General features: G+C 41.8%; 1 protein-coding gene across 1 annotated transcript; it reads right to left on the minus strand.

Moving 5' to 3' along the window:
* Window positions 1-7,339: 7,339 nt before the first annotated feature.
* On the minus strand, window positions 7,340-9,070 carry ANKRD34B (ankyrin repeat domain 34B). Its single transcript, XM_010122757.2, has one exon. The coding sequence runs from the start codon at window positions 9,068-9,070 to the stop codon at window positions 7,556-7,558; it is 1,515 nt and encodes a 504-aa protein (XP_010121059.1). The 3' UTR covers window positions 7,340-7,555.
* Window positions 9,071-21,932: the final 12,862 nt, after the last annotated feature.

The raw sequence follows: 21,932 nt of genomic DNA on the forward strand, positions 1-21,932 counted from the left end.
TTGTAGTTCAGGGTTTGTATTTTTCTGTTAATTTAATGGAACTTACTAAATAGATAAAGTAACATGTTACAGAAGAGAATTGACATCATTAGTCCTGCACAACTACTGAATAATGTCCTGCAGTAACATGTAAGTATACTGATGAAAGCAAAACAGAAGCGGATTTTCTGAGGTTTGTATTGTTTAAATGTGCTGTGGAATTGAAGAAAATGCCCCCAAAGACACATTTTTCAAAAGCAGTTTTTCCTATCTTCGTCTTCAGCGTTCATTTGAAGGATTATTCAGTTTTGGCCTGCTCTCACTGAAAAGAGCCCCAGTCTCTTTCTTCAGTTAAAACCTTCAAATTAAAGCCTTCTGTGTTTCACATATCAGACAGCTCTGTGATCAGGCCATTTGCTGTTAATACAGATTTATTTCTGCACTGTCTGTTAAATCCTATTTAATATTTTGAGTCCAAGCATTGTAAAGCTTTCGCTTGTGATTTTTTTTATGCTTTGTTTGGATACTGAAGAACTTTATTCCAGCACCTAGCACATGCTGTCTTTTGTGCAGCCACCCCAGGAAGCTGTGTTTGAACCTTCCAAGCTCCTTTGTGCAGCATCAGGTTTACAGAAACCTCCATTTCTGCAGCCTGCCATCGGGAATTTGTTACTGGTGATAAAGAAGACAGAGCTAGTTAATTACACAGGAGGTCTTTATAACTAATTTAATAACTTGGTGATGAAATGAGCCTGTCCTTTTCTTTAAGAAAAAATACAGAAATTGTTGCAGAATTAAAAATGTTTGGGCTGGTTTGGGTTGTGTGTGTTTTTTAAAGGTAAGGGAGAGCCTATTATTACTTGCGTAACAGCCAAGACTCAGGAGCTTTTCCATAGATTTCAGTGTTCTTCTAAAACTTCTTAATTACTTGATTTAAAAAGTCTTTCAATTTCAGAGAGTATTTATTTTGATAAAATACATTAGGGGGTGTTTGTTTTTAAATCATTTTTTCCATAAGCTTTATGTTAATTAGAAACATTTTTCTATCACAAAACTACTTAATTTCTTGAAACTTTAATAGACAACCAATTTGTTGTTTTGTTGCTGCTATGACTTCTGATGTGTCTTTTTGCTGCAAATTACTGTAATAATTACTGCCCTTGTAGTAGCAAGGAAAATACTTGCTCTACAGTGCAGTGTCTGCCAGCCTCGCTGGGGCATTCAGGTCTGTATTTCCTTCTACAGGAGCCATGACTTCGGCAGATTGGTGCAATGGGCAGCTGAGGAGAACACCTTGGACTGCCGCAGCAGAGCTTACTCGTTGAAAATCCATAATAAAGCATTATTTTTATTTTGCTTCCAGTAAAATTCAAGGTATTATACTCCATTGTCTTCTGAATTATGAACATCTAAATTTTTGAGGGAATTATATGTTGTTTTTTAATATCCTTGTACTTTGGCTTGGTTCTCTTGAATTTTTCAGTGATTCTTCTGTCATAGCTGTTAAAATCACTGCCTAATTGTGATTCCTCTCATTGTGGGAACAGAAAAAAAAAATCTGTATGCAAATTCACAATCTCTATGGGTATCTGTCCAAGCAGAATTAAAATGTGTTCTAAAAAGATATTAAAGTGTTTTTAAAATGTATGTGCAGGTCAAGTTTATATTTTAAAATGGACTGGCTTTTGAGAGAGAAGGACGTAACTAGTGCCATCTGTGGCAGCTCATGCAAGTATTTAAAATTGCTAGCTGATGCCTTCAGGGAAAAAATTCAGGAATTGCAGTTCATCAGCATGCATCTGCATCTGGATTTCAGAAATTTGGGCATAAACAGGACTGTATAAAATTCTAAAAAAAAAAATCTCTACTGTTCAATTTAAGATCTTTGCATGTTTTTTAAATGGCAGGACAGAAATTCACTGACTTTACCGCTTGGAACAAAAGCTCTGAGTTAAGTTTATATCTAGAGTGTGGTGCTAGCACAGGAGATGCCAGCTTTATTTTGACTTCACGTTGGTATCTCCAAGTCCTCTGGTGCTTCCTGAAGTGTTTAACTGTTAATACCTTGCCTTCCTGAATCCCAGCTTAGGTGAGCAGGGAAGCCCTGCTTTGAGCTGGGGGTTGGACAAGACCTCCGGAGGTTCCTTTCAGCCTAGAATTTTTTGTATGATTTAATGACACATTTCATTTTAAAACCAGTACATACTACCATAGAGGATGAATACAGATGCAAAAGGAGCTTTAACTAATTCTGTAATTCCTATAGTTTTGTTATTACAAACTTACTTTCATCTTTGTTGTGCTCTAACTGATACTTGCAAGGAATCTGAAGTAACTGCGCGTATCACCAGAGTGGTCCCTCATCAGTCCTCGGGTTCTGTTGCCGATTCTGTACCAGCAAAAAGAAGCCGGTTTATGTTTTAATTGTGTGAAATGCTAAAGCCAAGGACGTTCCTAGGAGATCTGTACTTATTTCAACCAGCTGTATGCACCATTGGTCAAGGAGACACCTGTCTCGTAACAGGTGTTTTCCTTTGAAGAACAGGAATTTTGCACATACATCTCTATTAAAATAAGGTTAACTTGTGTAAAGGAGTGTAAGATCATACTGTTGTCTTTGTAAAAAGATTAATAGCTGGGTATTTTATCAGAACACTTCGTCCAAAAAATTGGAATTTTCTCCCTTTCACTCTAAGTTCCTAAGATGTATCCTTATCAAACCTGCGCTCCTTGAAGATCCTGCAGTGCTAGTAATACTGTAAGGTGAAAATGTGTGGCTGAGAAATGTTTTAGAACAGGCATATGTCCCTCTAATTCTGGATTTTGCCATTAATTTTTTTTTTAAAAAAAAAAAACCTTGTACCTTTTATGAATACACTGTTAATGTTTTTAGTAGGATAGTTGTTCGTGACTAATGTTGGCCTTTCTACAACAAGCCATGGTCTTATTACGTAAGCAGAATAGCCAACTAATGGAATAATGGTTTACTAATGCAAGAATCCATTTATTTATAAATCCCCAATTTTAGTGGGAAAATTAATTAGTTGTACTACATAAACAGATGCAGAAAGATGAAGGTCTTATAGCGGATTGAGGAGAAAGAGCAATTTAATGACTGTTTTAGTTTACTGTTTTTCTTGTGCAGCTGCATCAAATTATGGCAATATTCTTTTGGAAGTGCTGCGTAATTGTAAAAGACAAGAACCAAAACAAAGCAACTCCAAATGCCTTTCTCCTTAAATCAAAAAGAAACAAAAAGGGCAGGGAAGGATATTTTGAAAACTGTAGGTTGAACACCACACCTTAAGCACAAGCCTGAAAACTGCTTTTTTTGTTACAGCATTTTTGTGTAGTGACTTACGGTTTTAAAGTTCTTAAACCAAAATACAAAGTTTTTCAGATGATCAGTGAAATTTTTGGTCAGGCCACCACTATTTTTCTAGAAGTTACTTTCATTGCATGGTTTCACAGCATTTTGCAGAGAAAAAAAAAATGAGAAGTAGAAAAATATTTTTCACCTTTCTAAAATTATCACATAAATTCAAAATCATTAATAATCTCAGAGGTAGTCTGTTTTACTGAAAGCTCTAGTGTGTGTTGACAGGAAAGCCTGCTGTCAGAAATGCTCCAATTTTGTATAGTTTAAGTTAGAGTGGACGAGCTTCACTAATTTTTCACTGCAAGTCGTGAAAACTAGTCCAGATGGGTCTCTCTGGATGGGAAGCCACAGCTCTTAAAAGAAAACTAGCAAGGGAAAAGTTTCGGCTTGTGGTGTTGTATGAAGATGCACAAAGAACATCTGAAAGGTATTGTGTTGTTTGTAAACTGCAATGTTTTGGGAGAGTGGGGTTTAACATTAGAAATTCACGTCTTTCTTCCCATTCTTTGCTTAAAAGACATTACGGATGTCTGGAAAATGACAAGGATTCAAAGATGGCAGAAGTGTATCTATCTCCACTGAAGTGGAACCGCAGTAAAGCTACCGACAGACGGAAAGAGCTTCTCTCACACAATACTTTGTACAAATTTAGCTATGTTGGATAAAATCTAATTATCTGTTCCAATTTTCCTGTGTAGAGACAGCCTGAGGAGCACTTATGAGCGGGTACCATTGGTAGTGACTCAGCATCTCCTAAGTGGTGAATAAAAGGATGTTCCATATTCCCTGCATGGGGAAAAAAATAACTTTTATTTATGCATCATAACAACATCAAGAGAACAAAACTGAACTGTTTTTCCTCTGGACGTCACTTGTAACACTCATGCAACAACAATGTTAAACTTTCACATTACTTCTGCATCAAAATTAAGCACAAAACTTACAATGCTACAGAAGAACTTAACTTCTCAAGACATGTGCCCTTGTCCTCCATTGTCTTGAGCATTTTGTAAAAAAAAAAAAAAAAAACAAAAAATACTGTTTCAGTTGAGGGAACAGTAATCCTATATATGTAATTAATTTTAAAATCAATACAGCAGAAATTGGGCTTTACCTTCAGCAGATACCAGTTAGAACATCTGATCTGTTAGCTGATATTTTCTAAAAAAGAATTTGTATTTTTTTAAAGATGTATTTTTTAACTTCAAATATTTGTTATGAGATTAACAGATTACAAATTGCTCTTCCACTTCTAATACCATACAAACATTTGAAAAGTTTATTTTGCCTGGATGTGGTGTTTGTAGGGACCGACTTGTATCCAGTGAATAATTTAATATTGATGTATGTTCCAGATAATTTCACTGCCATAAAAAGATTTCCATGTAAACTCTGTTTCTACCTGGTATATGCCGCTGCTGATCCAGTGACACCTCCTGAAGTCAGAGGCAGAACCAGAAGAGAAACAAATGCTCCATCACCTTCACCATGTGTCTGCCAGTGCCTAATAGGTCTTAAAATGTACATACCTTGACTTCTGGAATTTTCTCATTTTTTTGATGCTTAATGCAGAGGTGTTGGGTTGGGGTTTTTTGACATAGTGAACACTTTTGTGTATGTTGTTAGCATACACAAGGTAGCAGAGCTCTGACAGGAAGAGGACAAAGGAAAGGACACCACAGCTTACAAGACCCTTATTTTGTGAGAAAGAATTCTCCCCCTCTACTCTGCCCTAGTGAGACCGAACCTGCAGTACTGTATCCAGCTCTGGAGCCCCCAGCATAAGAAGGGCATGGACCAGTTGGAGAGGGTCCAGAGGAGGCCAGGAAGATGCTGAGAGGGCTGTAGCACCTCTCTTAGGAGGACAGGCTGAGAGAGTTGGGGCTGTTCAGCCTGGAGAAGAGGAGGCTCCGGGGAGACCTGATAGCGGCCTTCCAGTCCCTCAAGGGGGCCTGCAGGAAAGGCAGGTAGAAACTCTTCAGCAGGACCTGTTGTGATAGGATGAGGGGTAATAATTTTTAAATAGAGGGAGGTAGATTTAGATTGGATATTAGGAAAAAATTTTTTACACTGAGGGTTGTAGAGCACTGGCCCAGGTTGCCCAGAGCGGTGTTGGATGCCCCATCCCTGGAAACATCCAAGGCCAGGTTGGACGGGGCTCTGAGCAACCTGATCTGGTTGGAGATGTCCCTGCTCCTTGCAGGGGGGTTGGACTAGATGGGCTTTAAATGTCCCTTCAAACCCCAACGATTCTGTGATTTTGACACTTGTGATACAGATTTGCATCTTTGCTTAGTCTAGCTACCTTTGAGAGCTGGGCCAGAGAATCAACGGTAAGATCATCTGTCTTCTAGCAGTCATCACTAGAGATTGGGGAGATTTTGTCGTAAAATTGATTCCAAGAGTTAAATTTGTAGTTTCAGATCAGCACTTAGTACAACAACTGTTGTGTAGAGATGTAAACCATACTCCTTTACTTTCCAGATGTCAAATGTTCCTGTCTTGAGAATATGCAGATTATTAACTTTTGGGGCATTTTTATGTTTTTACATTAAAAGGTATTTACAGAGACTGTACGTTTACCATCCACTTGAAATTGTCTTACACTAAGGGCAAAGCTAAATAACGTTAGGTGTTTGTTAGGTAATGTCAGACTGGGTGAATTTTAACCGTAGCTGCAAGAAGGCAGATAGTACCCACTGCGTATTTTCAGAAGAAAGTAAGTAAGTATCTCATTTCAGTATACATAAATTCACATTATACAGACACAATTTCAATACAATTATTTTCTGTAAATTATGATAAAACAGAACACATTCAGTATTTCTCAGTCTTTAGAATATGAGTTATAAAATGCTACATGCAATACCAGAAATAGAGTATCTATGGAATAGGCACAAAGACAAGGTAGATGTTTGGAATCTTAGAACACTACGTGGGAAGGAAAAATAGATTTTAGACAGAGATACTTAAAAATATGCAACAGCTTGGAGGCAAAGGAGTGTTCCTCATCTGTAAGAGATTCAGTCCTCTGCTTGGACTAGATGACCTTTGAAGGTCCCTTCCAACTCCAACCATTCTATGATTCTGTGATAAATTGAGGACTTCCCAGGCAAGCGTTGTAACTGTCAGATTTTTTTTTTTTGGGGGTGGATTTGTCTGAGCAGGACAGAGCTCTTCCTTGCTCCCAAGTGTGTGTCTAAGTGTCCTTGCTGATCAAGACAACACCTGGATGTGTCCCACCATCTGTTCCCTGTCATGAAAAGAAACCCAGGCCTGTGACTGGGGAGAAAGAGCTCCTGCATGATGTGGAGACTTCAGGAGTTTGGAACTACAGAAGGTAATGGACTCATTCAGATACAGCCTCTGCCTCCCTCCACTTCTTCTTTTTAAATAAAGAGCAGATTCCAGCAATCCAATAGCTTGAGAAGCCCAAGTTGATTGACATGTCTAACTGACAATGCGAGCAGGGTTCGGTCATTTTACATGAGATTATTCAGGACGTCTTGCTCGCTCTGCTGGCTTCTTGACTCGGCTCCTAGGCATTGCGTGCTGAACCTGAGCCCTCCCGTGCTCCGTCGGTCACAATGACGTCCAGTGGGCAGCAAGGTGTCTAAAGGGACTTCTTGGGCATAGCTGTGCATGCAAGAGAGTTCTTCAACACAAATTTTATTGGCTCTGTGTGTTGCCTGTTTACAATCAGTAAAGCCACTGAAGCAAGAAGATGCTGCCCATGTACACTTGCCACTGCCCACCGTTTGTGCACGCTGGTTGTGCCTGGGATTTCTGGGTACTGCACAACCTGCACAGAGTCAGTCTGGTGTCCAGCATCACAGCCAGATCTTTCCAAATTCCATGTGCACCACTTTTCTGGGTGGACAAAAGAGTACACAGTTGGGAAAACTAGGAGAGATAACATCTCTAACCTAAAATGAGAACTGCAGTGACTCTTCGTGGGTTCAGCCTGTCAGAGGTAAGATTTCAATGCTGAAACTGAACACATAATGAAAACAGTTTAAGAAATATTCCCCTGTTTGCAGAAAGCAGCATCATTGGTTGTGTACCTCTTCAAGTAGTCTCTAAGCTATTTACCTCACTCCAAGGCAGAGAGCCTTACATGACAGACTTGCTATCTTTTGTGGTACGTCCCATTACAATCAGGTACTGCAGTGAATATATAGCTAGTGTAGTCTCCTGTTAAAAATTCACTAATTGCTTAATCTGCTCAGTCTGTAATGACTGCTTCCTTCGTAGCATTTTCATTTTTTTGGTCTCCTTAGGTGCTGCTGGTACTAAGTGTTTTTGTCCACAAGAAATCATCCCAGAAACTCTGTTTATGCAAGCAGTATCTGGAATTGGGGGGTAAGGATTCACATTCAGTGGCGGAAGAAAACCTGGTCTTGTCTGAGCAATATGACCCAACAACAATGCTCCTGAACTCTGTCTTTCTAGATAAGGCTGATTTCTCCTGCTCAGAGTAACAGGAGGCATGTTCTCCAGAACTTCTCTAGAACTCAGTAACAAAGAGTGAGATGGAAAAATAATCTTTTTCTTTCCTTTCACTGACTTACTGCCTTCTGCAGCAGCAGGACCTAGACGAGTAGTTAACTGAGAATCAGAGCTGTAGTGATTTACTCCTACATTTTTTTTCTGGATAATACTGCTGAGGTTTGAAATGAAGCTGATTTGTCCTGAACTGACATCCTCACTCACAGGAATCTCACTGGGGTTATGTTTCTCTTCAACGTAAGGAAGAGATCCGGTTTGATCAAAGGTTTTCAATAGATGAGCAGTGTCTTTTACGTCAAAACTTTGGTGCCTGGTGACGAATCTCTTTGATAAGGCAAGGCCATTGATTTTAAAAGAGAGCTCTTCTTCTGGAGTAATACCATGAAGTTGTTGTTCTAAAGAGGAAATTTTATGCTGGTTAAACAGTGTCGGAGAGCTCTTTATCCAAGGCTCACACTGTAGCCTCTGCACTTGCATCAGCTTGGACCCAACTTTTGTTGAGCTGGATTTTCTCGCTGGTGAAACTCTTTGAGATGAGTTGTCCACGCTTCTTGGAAGATCCAGCTCTTTAAAGCTGAAGAATGCTTTTTTAGTTTCATCTGAACTTGAAAGTGGGGGTGGAGATGTTTTCAGTTCTATTTCCGATGGGGAAGTGCAAGCAGTCGGGGAATGGCATTCCTCGCTGTCTGCAGGAGGCTCATTTAAGTACTGCTTCGTTTTCTGCCTTCCCAATGGGCACTTGTCTGTTGTGATGATGATGACTTCTTTCCCTTGCGCTCTGCAGGCGTTAAGAAGAACTTGCAGGGTCTCTTTGTCTTCAGAGTTTATTGCATACACAAGGGCAGAGCAATTGGAGTGATCTTGCAGGCTCGGGTCAGCTCCGCTTTTCAGCAGCAGAGATACCACTTCAGGGCCTGCTTTTTCCAGACAAGCGTGCATCAAGGCTGTCTTTCCAGATTTGTCCTGTATGTTTGGATCAGCGTTGTTATCCAGGAGGTACTTAACCATCTTTGCCTTTGGGACACTCTGGGAGTCCACATGTTTTGTCCTACATGCAATCATTAAAGGGGTTTCACCTCTGTCATTGCTTTCATTGATGTAGGCGCCACCCTCTAGTAACAGCCTGGTGAGGCGAAGGCGGCTTTGATAGACGGCTCTTATCAGGGAATTCCCCTCCAGTGGCGGCTCCACCATTTCCGTCATCGCACTCGTCTCACACCTTCCTACTCGCTGGAAAGAACAACAGGTTTTCAGAGAAAGCAAAAAGCCTCGCCCCCTAAAAAAAGAAAAAGAGAGGATTTAACCATATGAAATGCTGCTGTAAATACCCCAGTACTTTGTGAAAAGGGGGTGGAAGGTACTTCCACCTCTTAGACTTCAAGAAATGCATTAAAAATTGTAATTAATATTTTGAAATAATTCTAACATTTGTAGATGTTTAAAGTATGGCTGACAGTTTGGGAGTTTGGGCTTTTTAATTTCTTTTCTGCACTGTTCTCCCTTTTGTCACACTTTGCTGAATAAGCTGCAAAAAAAAGTTTAATTCTCCACAGTCTAAAGGCATTATACTGACGACACTCAAGTGGCTGTGCTACAGCTGTACCACTCCTGATTTGTATCAGTGCAAGAAACAAGAACTGAATGAATCCTGCAGCATTTTTTTCCAGTGATGTGAGATGCTGTGTCACAGTCACTTATCCTTTCTCATAAACCAACAATGCTAAACATCTAGAATTAATGAGGAAAAAAAAAAGTTCACGGGTCTTAATAAATAAGAAAAGCAAGCATAGCAAAATATTCTTTATCTAAGAAGACATTGTTAAATGGCTGGAAAATAAATAGTAATGTATTTTATAAAAGTAATTATATTTGTGGAAGTACACTACCTTCCCTGCGCTTTGAAAACAAACTCATCTGAGCGACACAGCATAAAGGAAACGATATACAGCCCGTCCCACTCATTGCGGGGATCAGTGGGCCGAGAGGAGTCCGGTACCTGGGCAGACGGAATCAGCTATAAAACAAAAGAAACATTTGGTAGCATCAAAGAAAACCTAGAGGTTTCACACACACACAAAAAAAAGTTTCATGTGGTATAATAATGAAAGGTCTTATATGAATGTACACCTGCATACATGCAAATGATCCAATTAAATTACTTTTATTTATGCCTTTCATGTTCTTGCTTACTCACGTGTAGGGATAAGCTACACAGAAAAAAAAAAAAAAAAAAAGAAAAAAAAATCAATCAATCAATATTTAACAGTTAGCAGAGCAATATAATTCCAAGACAAGATTAGACATGGATATGAAAATTACATTTGTTTGTTTACCATATATTTCTAAAGAAATAAAAATGTTTAATTAGTTTAACTGCAAAGGAAATTAACAGAGATCCATTTTTATTTACCATTGAAAACATTAGTAATGTTCTGGTGAATAATCAAACAGCAGAAATTTTGCTCTGTTTTTCTTCAATACTGGAGTTTCATTTTGAATTCAAAAATCAAAGGCTGCTATCAATGTAGTTTGTGCCAAAAGTCCCACAAACAAACAAAAAAAAGTCAGTTGAAATATACACAATACTTCTTTCGCTCCACTCTTTGCAGCTACAGGTGCTTTTGCTAAGCAGTGACATTCAGTGGCTCATCAGTCACAAGGAGAAGTTAGTTACGGGGCTTCATACACGCAATGTGTTAACTAAGTATTTAACTATCATTCTGTACAGTCACTTTTTGGTGACACAGTGTAATAACGGTCATGTATAGGACGTGTTTTGGTAAGATACTTCACAATATTTGGCATGTCAGGAAAAAAAAACAAGAGGCAAATGCATGAGATGAAGCAGTTCACCTTTGGCAGCATTTACTTCTTCCCTGTCCATCCTCATGAGAGTGAGCACCCCAATTCTGGTCATGGTGCGAATGGGGACACTGCTGTGGCACTATTATCTGCTTTTGACCAGTTGTGGGGTTTTTTCCCCCCTGTCTCGATAAAACATTTTTTAATAGTAATTGCATTTAAATGACTTTGATTCATTCCATTATACTGAAAGTACATGATTCAGTAGTGTCTATCTCAGCTTTCATTAATGTGCAAATTATTATTATGAAATGCTTTACAGGTAATATAGTCAAGACTATTATCCAGTCTTTTATAAAAGTATCCAATTAAGTTGTGTTAGGTTTCCAGAAACAAACTAAAGAGAAATTCTGCTTGTGTTCCCCCCTGTTTTTGACCTACCTGGAAGTCATCGGTGATCGTACATTTATTTCATACTTATCTGAAACTCTTCTGATACTTGACTGCTTGCTTTACTTAGGTGATGGCATATAGCACTTCTCACACACGTCTTTTCATCTGTAGAAATACCTTTTATGGTCAAAAGAACATTTAATATTTAATAGGCATAGAAAGAGAAGAATTCTGCTCAAAGTCATGTAGCAGGTAAACACTAAAAATCAGACTTCTTCTGACATCTGATCTAATATCTCCACTTACTTAAATTCAGTGCCTCTGTAAACTTTACCAGGACCGTTGATGTGAGCGAGAGCAGAGGAAGCCAATAGTTAATCTTTGGAGTAGGTTGTGTAGCCAGGATGTTGTATGAACCCGGCTTGGAGAAAGCCCAAGATGTTTTTGTGCAGGCAGGTCAGCAGTTCCAGTGCACCTGAGATCTCACCAGGGCTTGTAGGCACTAATAAACTTAATTTCAGAAATGCAACTAATCATTATATCTGCAGGCTGGGAGTGTTCAGGTTGCAAAGCAGGCTGGCTAATCCCTGAAAGAAGGAACACAAGAACTGGTGCTGCTAAGGTCCAGCCACGTTATTTATAGGTTGCTCTGCACTTTGCACAGCAAAGGAAAAGGGCAGCGTAAGGGGAAAGGGAAGTGGAGAAAGAAATATAAAGTGAGGAATAAAAATCCACAAATACTTCAGAATCAGATACAGTATGATTAAAAGGAAGTGTTACAGGTTTGTGACTGGAACAATATAATGCAGAATATGTTCCTGAATGCTGGATGAAAGTAACTATGATTTCATCTGGAGAATCTGTTAATTACAGAAGGATGCACTTGGGGCTGCATCATCCCAAAATTGCCCCTGTGGGAACAACGTGCAGCTGGACTTTTCTAAGACCCACACTGACACTGGCTCAGTGGAAATACACGTGCCGTATCTGGACTGGGTACAACCTGCTCCAAACAACCCACAGCCAGCTATTTTGAAGTGAAAGACCACAGTTCAAGCAGATTACCTACAAGAGTATTTTATCTGATAATTCATGACAGATTGATGCTGAACAGATTGGGATTATAAAACATTCTTAAATCTAATTAACTGCAGTGTCAGAACCACTAGATATGTTATTGAGATGTCAGGAGTGACACAGCTGCTCTTCAGCTGTGCAGGTAAACTTGTGCCAAGACAGCAGTTTAATGAATGAGGAACTGTGCAACCTAGTGTGTGAGACACTGAATCATGAACTGGTCTTTCAGATTATTCGCAAATTTCTGGTGGTTTTGTACAAATAAAATTCCTGGAACACTCCTCCTGTCTAGGAAGGAGCTTCATTTTATTTTCAAAAAGCAATATTGTCCTAGAAAGTGCTCTGAGACGAAGTAGCAGAAAGTATCTCCTAATATGAAAATCAATTTTTGAAGCCGATGACAATTTGTTTCCAAGAAGTAGAGAGCTGCTGTTGTGGATTTGTGCTAGGTCCCTTCCTGAGGTCAGGCTGGCAAATGTAAGAGGGATAACCTGGAGTCCTGTTCTGCTGCAGGTCCTGCTGCCATTGTAGTGGGAAAAGCCACTAAAACTTAAAAGTTTTAGCACTTCTTCCTCCAGCCCTTCCTTCTCGATTTGTAAACAGCATTCAATTACTAGGAGAAACTCTCAGTGTTTCGTTACATCTAACAGTGGAAATAATCACAGAATTTCACTAAGTAAAGGAGTGCAATGTTCTTGCAAGATATTCCTTGCTTTTTCAATGCAAAAGCCAAATTTTCTGCCCTCTGTGCCTCAGCGCTCTCAGAGTCACACAAACAAGCTTTCACAGTAGTGTTTAGTGTCTAAAATAATTCCAGTAAAATTAAGTAATCAATTCCCATCTCTGAGAAAAGATGTGCTTACACACTCAAAGGGCATAAGCCTTTAAATACTTTTGTGATTCTTCATATCCACGTTAACTCCGTACATTCTCTCCTTCAGTGTAAACGAGAACTCTGATTTCCTACACTGTCATAAACATGCTGAAATGTATCACACGTGAAAGCAACTTTTGATTAAAAAACTAGCATTCTAACACAGTCAAAACTTCCACACACACACCCCCGCCCCCCCAAAGTTGCCAGAATCAAGTCCAGTTTCAGAAACCTAGCCTGTAAAGCGTAACTTTCCACCTGTCTCATCAGCCTTGCTGCCTTCCAAGATTGACTGCGGGACGGCCAGAGAAATGTACATTTCTCACCCATTTTCTCACTTAGAATCTCCTGTGTTTATACTTCTAAGGAAAGTTTGCAGAGATCCCACCAGCTCATTAAGTACCTTTTTCCTGCCACAGCAGCATTTATCATCTTTCCAAAGTTCTCCATCTCATTTGCAGGTGTTTCCTACGGGAACAACTACTGCCAGAGAGTGGCTGGAGCATGGTGGGGAGCACCAGGAGAGGAAAGTTTTCACTGGGGCTCTACCTGGGTCAGTGTTGATGCTTGCTCCTGTTCCACAGCATCCTGGCTGATAACCTAACAGTTCTAACGTTTTTCCTGAGGGAGATCTGGAAAAACACAGGGCCAGGCAACTTTTCTACAGAGAAGTTACAGAGACCACACCTGAGAAGTAACTACCTGAAACGCAGGCTAGAAGAGGAAGCACATTAAAGGCTTTTCCCTTAAAACTTCCCCGAGAAGGAAGGGACCGGTGTCTGAACTGAGAAGTGCTTTGCGAAGCAAACATCCCACGTACAGACCCCAACCCCTCCGGCCACCCCAACGTCCTAAAAACGTTAAAAAACCCGCGCCACCCCTTTCTCCTGGGGAAAGGTCAAGACCAGGCGACACCGCGCCGGGGGCCTGGGGGGAGGCGAAGGGGAGTGTTTTTACCTGTAGCCGCCGGCAGCGTCTGCTCCTGCCGCCTCAGGGCCCGCCGGGCGGGAACGGCCCCTCCTGGGACAGCTCGCGGCGAGGGGAGCGGTCTGCTACCCGCCCCGCCACGGCATTTCCCGAGCGAGAAACGCCCCGCACACCGGGGAACTTCAGCTCGCCCCCTCCGCGGCGCCGGCGGCGGGACCGCGCACCCTGAGGGAGCCGGCGGGTCTGTCCGGCACCCGGCGGCGCGGGTGGTACAAGAGGCGGGAAGCGGCGACCGCCCGGGGCGCACCTGCGGGGCGGGGCGGGGCCTTCCCGCCGGGGCGGAGCGCGGGCGGCAGCGAAGCGGGACGGGCCGGGCGGCCGCACTCGCTCCCCCTCATGGTTGCCCCTTGGGCAGTGCTGCAGCCCTCACACACCTCCCTTCAGACCCCTCACACCCCCCTCAGATCCCCCTCAGAGCCCCCTCAGAGCCCTCACAACCACCCCCACCCCACTTCACACCCACCCAGCCCTCTCACTCCCTCAACCACTTCCTCACACCCCTCGAGCCCAGTTCCACACCCCCTCTCACCCCCTTATGCCCGCACCCCCCAACCCCTCACAGGCCTCACAGCCTCCTGAAATCCACGCTCACACCCCCTCAAACCCCCAGCCCCTCACACTCATACACCACCCACCACCTTACTCTCTCACACACTCCCACACCCACCATCACACCCTCACACCCACGTTCACTCGCACCCCTGTCACCCCGTCCCACCCTCCCACACCCTCAGACATCCTCACACCCACACCTCGTCACCTCCACGGACCCTTGACACCCCTACATCCTCACACCCACACCCCACCCTGTCCCACGGCACCCCCAGAGACAACGTCGAGATTTGTTCAGCTGGACTTACCCATTTACTTTACTTTACCCTTTTACTGTAGAAACAACCCACCCAAGACCTTTCTTCACCACCTCACTGCTTCCCACCGCCCAGGGGCATGGATTCAATGGCGTTAACAGGGATTAGAGGAAGGTGAGCCCAAAGAGACCCTCCCCTTCAGTGTACTCAAGTTTTACTCTGCAATAATCCCTTGCTGCTTTGGACAGCAAAACTGCCAAAAGGAAAAAAAAAAAAACAAAAACAACAACAAAAAAAAACAAAAACAAAAAACAAACAAACAAACAAAAAACAAAAAAAACCCACCCTGATTTGGGTCTTGACTAAGAAGTCCCAGCTCTCTCATAAGGCTTCTTTGGTACTAAACAACCTTAAATGCATCCAGCTGGTTAAATTTTTTACTATGGATCTTTTTTATTCGGCAGGAGTACTCACGGCCCCCATCGGAGGTGATGTCCCCCATGTCAACACGGGATTAACTGGTATAACGGATTGCCTCTCTGCTCCTTGCTCCATGACAGAAGCAATATGGTTGCAGCCTGCCAGGAAAGACATTTTCTTCTTTCTTGATACTCAACATTGCCCACCACCAAACGAACCTGGCAGCAACAAAATCCAATTTCCTGGGATTTTCTTTTGTGGCAGGCACATGAAAAGTTTATCTGCAACACCACTTTAATGCAACATCAATATATATGGATTTGTTTCCTGAGAAACAGGTTACGTTGGGTTTTCCAGAGTGGCTTGGAATCAGCCTCAGCACCCAGGAAGCTTCAATTAAAAAAAAAAAAATTATTCCAACAAAGTCAAGGTGTAGGCTTTTGACCATAAATTTGGAAAAAAAAATTGCAAAATAAAAAATTCCTAGCAAATACTAGAATCAGTCTCTTCTCACAGTTGCCAGGTAGTAGTTCTCTGAGGTTGTCTTAGCTCCTTGGGTCCCATTTTTCTAAGCTCATTGTCTCATATGACTTCTGTTCCTACTGGGGGCTTTCAAGTAGGGCTAAAACCCTACGAAATGTCAAAGCATGGTGAAGGAAAGTTCCTGATTTTTATGCAAGTTTAGGACACCTTCACAGAATCACAGAATATTTGATGTTAGAAGTGACCTCTGGATGTCATCTGCTCCAACCCCCCTGATCAACTAGAGTGACCTACAACCACTTGCGCAGGACCATGTGCAGATATTTTTTTAACGTCCCCAAGGAGGGAGACCCCACAACCTCTCTGGACAACCTGTGCCAGTGCTTGGTCACCCTCACAGTGAACAAGTGTTTCCTGATGTTCAGAGGGAATCTCTTGTTTCAATTTGTGCCCATTGCCTCTTGTCCTCTCACTGAGGGCTACTAGAAAGAGCCTGGCTCTGTCTCCTTTGCACCTCCTTTCAGATAATTGTACACATTGATGAGATCCTCCTGAGCCTTCTCCAGGCTAAGCAGTCCCAGCTTGCTCAGCCTCTCCTCACAGGAGAGATGCTCCTGTCCCTTCATGATCTTGGCAGCCCTTTGCTGGACTCTCCAGTATGTCCATGTCTAGCTTGTACTGGGGAGCCCAGCACTGGACACGGTACTCCAGGTGTGGCCTGACCGGTGCTGGGCAGAGGGGAAAGATCACCTCTCCTCACCAGCTGGCAACACTTTGCCTCACGCAGCTCAGGTTATTGTCAGCCTTCTTTGTGGCAAAGGCACACTGCTGGCTCATGTTCAACTTGGTGTCCACCAGGACACCCAGGTCCTTTCCTGCAAAGCTGCTTTCCAGCTGAGTGGCCCCAGCACATCCTGGTGCCTGGGGTTGTTCCTCCTCAGGTGCAGGACTTGGCACTTCCCCTTTTTGAATTTCTTGAAGTTCCTGTCAGCCCTTTCTCCAGCCTGTCCAGGTTCGTTTGGATGGCCACATGACCCTCTGGTGTACCAGCCAGTCCTTCCAGTTCTGTGTCATCAGCAAACTTGCCGAGGGTACACTCTGCTTCATCATAACAAGTCACCATCCAGTTAATGTAGACATTAAACAGGACTGGACCGAGTATTGGCCCCAGGGGGACACTGCTCGTTACTGATCTCCAATGAGACTTCATGTCCCTGGTCACCACCCTCGGGGCCTGGCTGTTCAGCCAGTTTTCAACCCACCTCACTGCTTACCCAGCCCATACGTCAACAGCTTCTCTGTGAGGATCTTCTGGGAGACATCGTCAAAGGCCCTAGAGAATACGTCAAAGGCGTAGAGAATATCCACTGCTCTGCCCCCATCTACCAAGCCAGTCATTTCACTGTAGAAGGTCATCAGATTGGTCAAGCATTAACTCCCCCTTGGTGAAGCCAAGCTGACTGCTCCCAATCACCTTACTGTGCAATAACCTTGTTTCCCTGCTTGGCACCTCCGATGACGCTTACGGAGTATCCTTTAAGCACTCCTGCGAATGACAGGATTTCCTGCTGATATCTCTGATGCTCCAAAGATATTTTCTTGGAACGCTGATTCCCACAAAAGCACAGTTCCGCACAACAGTTTGCAGAAGTTTTGACTGCCTTTTGTCACGCTAACTTTTTGTGGTGGCAACGCGCGGACGATCTAATAGACAGACGTGGGACCTGCAGCGAGCATCCCGTCTCCCTCGCAAACACTGTTAATTGTGGGGGCTGTTGCACTGTGAGTGTGCAAGGTCCTGCACTCGTCTGTTTAAAAAAGGCAGCTGCTGCCTCAAAGATGACATTGCCTCGCCCTGTAACAAAAGGCAGCAGGTGAACACAGCACACAAACAGGTGAGGTGGGGGCAAAGCAAAAGCAAAACAATCCATTGTGCTCGGTGTAACAAGTGGCAGTCACAGGGCACCAGCATCCTTGATGTTATGAAGGGCTTTTTTTAAGGCACCGCAGGAGAGAGACATTTCCAGGAATGCGAAGATTTGTGCCATTTTACTTTCATGAAAGTGTATGACAGGATCGGTTAAATACCAGCATGACTAAGAGCTGAATGAATTGTATGAATGAGCCACTAAGACAAACAACATCCCAAGGGCAGGTTCTTCACTCTTTAACCTCGTCTGTCAAAAACTAAGTTGGGAGAATGTCCACAGACTGTTGTTGTTGTTTTTTTTTTTTCTGATTCTAATTATCTATGTTTTCTTTTACTCTCTGCACCTCACCCACATTGTTAAGACTTGGTCCTTGCCAAACAGTCTTGGAAAGACAAGTATATTGAACACCCACTCTTCAGGAAGGTTACCGCTCCTCTCAGACCTGTTGTTGTGTGAATTATATAAGATACGGAGGCGGTGTACACTTGCAGATGGTTCATCAATTCTGCTGCTGGAGCATCTTCACTTCTGTGGTTTCTGCAGCTCTCATGTACGCTTTCTCATTCTGCCTTCCGTCCTTGCCTGCACTGTATTATTTGGCTTATGATAGCCAACACAAACAGTTCACAAAGAAACCCCAGTGTATCACACCAGTTCTTAGAAGAGCACTTTCAGGAAGATAATTAGATTTTAAAATAAATGTCACAATGTCCTCCTTTTTGGCCAGTTTTAATTGGGTATAAAAACAACTGTTGGTATCAATAAGTTAATGTTTACGTTAACAGTGAAAGACAGTGGAAAACCAGAGTAGGGAATACACCAATGCAGTGCAAAGTTAATTCTAAAATAGAGAAGATGTTTGCATATGCTCATAGCGCATTAGTTTGTCACGCTTCTTGGTGTCCCTCTCAGGATCCGTCTCAACCCAGTCCTCTCCTATATTTCACTGACAGTAGACCTAGCTAGATATCTACCAGGGGAAAGTTTTATGGTCACAGAATGCTAATATTAATTGACTAAAATGTTCCATGGGACTGATTCTTGACAAACTGTAGTCCAAATACAGGCAGGCAGAGAGTAAAACTAAAGAAACATACTTAGTTTTTCTGGTAGCCAGGTCAACAACCTGCTGGAAGCCCAGAGCTGGACTGCAGGTCTCAAGCCCAGGAGCCTTGTTTTGGGAAAGTGGTTTCAGAGCTGAAACCCCAGGTGTTGCAGCTGGGAGTCTGGGCACAGCTGAGAGCCCTGAATCTCCTGGCACTGCCGGGGTTTCTGAGCGCTGTCATCTGCAATAGGGCACTTTCCTGGATCCTTGGGGATCCTGGGAATTGACCAAATTAGCTGCTTCACTTTGTTTATGGGGAAAAAAGGCATGGAAATGTTTTGATTTGATCTGAAACAGAATTTCTTTTGGATTTTGCTTTCCACGGGAAATTGTAAACTTTGATTGTCACGTCTATTTGGTAGTGGCCAGCCTTAGCATACACTAGAAAAAATGTATTAAAATTAAGGAGCCGTGATTGCTTACTATATGTAATTATATATATATTAATGCATTAGTGTGTAAATTGTTGAACATGGCATGATGTAATACAAGTCATTCTAGCCAATTACTTTATTTTGTATTGGTGCATAGAATTTTTTTCAAAACTGTGAATACATGGAAAAATAGAAAGCATAATTAACTTGGTTTAGTTGTGCTGACTGACCCCCCCAATTAATATTATTATATACTAATTTGGTATCGTTAAAGTACATTTTAAAACATTATGTACAGAGGCAGATGTTTACTGTGCTAGAACGGAGAGGAATGCAATAATACATTGCAAACAACAGTGTTTCTTAAAAATACTTTCATTAGATGTAACAGGTACTGCTGCTTGCTTGTTTGAAATAATGAAGTAAGGTTATGCTGGTGATCTAGAGACATTACTGGAGAGGTCTAAAAGAGAAGAGTGGAGACAGAGCCAGCAGGCAGAGTACAGAAAAGCATGCCATTTTGTTTCAAAAATAATAAGCAAAACCAAATAGAATAAATTAGGACTCCATTAAGTCTTACAAAAAGCCCCAACTCTGCATGCAGCATAGAATCTAGAATGACAGTTTACTACTCTGTTGTTGTGTTTACTTGGATAATTCTGATTTGGTACACCTGATTCTGTACTGCCTCTGCTAACACACTCTTTTGGGTCAATCACATCAGGTAAGAGCGCTGAGACAAGTTAGTTTGACACTTAGTCTGGTATTACCCCTTCAGCTTCAGCAAGGCAGTGCTGAACTCGAGTTTTCTCCTGATTTTTTTTCAGGCATGTTTTAATTATCTAGTTATGATATGGAGCCTTCTTTCTGGAACAATACGCTCTCTGAAGTGTTTGGTATATTTTTGCTAATTATTTAAATGTAAAAATTGACTGCGCATGCAAATTGCTCTTGTGTTACTTGCAGGAACAATTATCACTGGTGAGGGAACGGGAGTTCTTCAAACAATTTTAGAGAATGTATTGCATTAAAATGTCTTGTTCCATGGACACAACCATTTTCAATGCTGCAAAACACAAGTGCTGGTTTCTCAAGTGTTGTAAATCAGCAGGCTTATGGGATAACTCCCTTTTGCCAGTGTTTTTATTTCCTCTCGTGTGAATCAGATATTACTAACGCAGTATGTGAACATCTATAGCACTGAGTCTTTCTCATAAATGTGTTCAGAAAAACCAAAAATAGATTGTGAAAGACATTATTTTAAAATTATTTGACATCATAGTGTTAGGCGTATTGGTAAAGTAAGGGAGCAGCAAAACATGCTTTCTGCTATATAATAAGGACGTATGTCAATATACTGATTCCTGATCACAGCACTTGTTTTCTAATTAGGATGAAAAATCATATAATAGTTCAATACATCAGCTGCTACTTTCTCCATTTGCAGGCTTGTTTGAAATTCAAATATTAGCGATGGTCAATACCAGCTGAATCTTTCATGCTACTGAGAAGAAAAATGTACTCAAAGTTTTGTTACAAAGCCTTTTTTTCCCCTGACAGTTTTTTTTTTTCTTTTTTTGAGCAGGAAAAGACGTTATTCTGCTGTAACTTGAACGATACAGATTTCTTTCATGTGAAGATAAATAATACACTGACTGAAAGTAATCGTTACTTAGATTACAGCAGAAAGTTACCTGTACCCTTTGTGGACTGTAGTAGTTTCTAAAGGAATCTGAACTACATACTAGAAAAAAAAATAAGTTCATTGTGCAGTAAACAGTGGTGTAACTGGTATGTGACAAAAGGAGGAGAATCTACATGATTCCATCTGAAATAAAACCATAATTTGATGAACGATGCTGAGAGTCAATGCTCTGAAGAAATCAGTTTTGACTGACCGAAATAGCCTAAATAGCAATATGCACAAAAGTACTTAGCAAGTAAAGAACTCCAGAAGAACCGAATGGCTTTTTATATGAACTGAATTTTTCTAAACTTAGGTATGTCAAATTGATGAGGTTTTCCACCTAAGACTCTTGATGGGAAGAGATCTAAATTTTAACCTTTCCAAACAATACCTAACAAGATGAGTTATACAGATTAAAACTCCCTTCTTGCACTGAAGAAAATATAGCTCTCTTTCAAGCTGATTTCACAAGAAAAGAGCTTTCAGGGGCTTTTCTGTAGTGCTTAATAACACACTGTTACAGCTCTGAGAAGTTCAAAAGCTTCTAAAGTGCTTCTTAAAGCTGCTCACCTAGATCTAGCTGAAGTGACCGACATTACTGCTCCTGCTTGCTCACCACTGCTCATCACTAGGCATTACTGCCCCCAACAGCTTTATTAGTAGGCAGGATCACTTGAGTTTTTCCTTTTCCTTTCAGGTAAACCCACTTTGTTCAGCTAAAATAACTCTTCACTGGATATTTAAATGAACCCATCTGGCCCTGCTGGAAGTGCACTAGGCATAATAATACCTAAAAGGGGCTTATAAGAAAGGCAGGTAGAAACTCTTTAGCAGGGCCTGTTGTGATAGGATGAGGGGTAATGGTTTTAAAATAGAGGGAGGTAGATTCAGATTAGATATTAGGAGGAAATTTTTTACACTGAGGGTGGTTGGCACACTGCCCCAGGTTGCCCAGAGAGGTGCTGGATGCCCCATCCCTGGAAACATTCAAGGCCAGGTTGGCCGGGGCTCTGAGCAACCTGATCTGTTTGGAGACGTCCCTGCTCCTTGCACGCCATCTAGCCTTTGAAGGTCCCTTCCAACCCAAACCATTCTGTGATTGTATAATCCCTCCAGCCACCTG

This window comes from Chlamydotis macqueenii, chromosome Z (assembly GCF_036417535.1).
Source record: "Chlamydotis macqueenii isolate bChlMac1 chromosome Z, bChlMac1.mat, whole genome shotgun sequence".
Taxonomy (NCBI): domain Eukaryota; kingdom Metazoa; phylum Chordata; class Aves; order Otidiformes; family Otididae; genus Chlamydotis; species Chlamydotis macqueenii.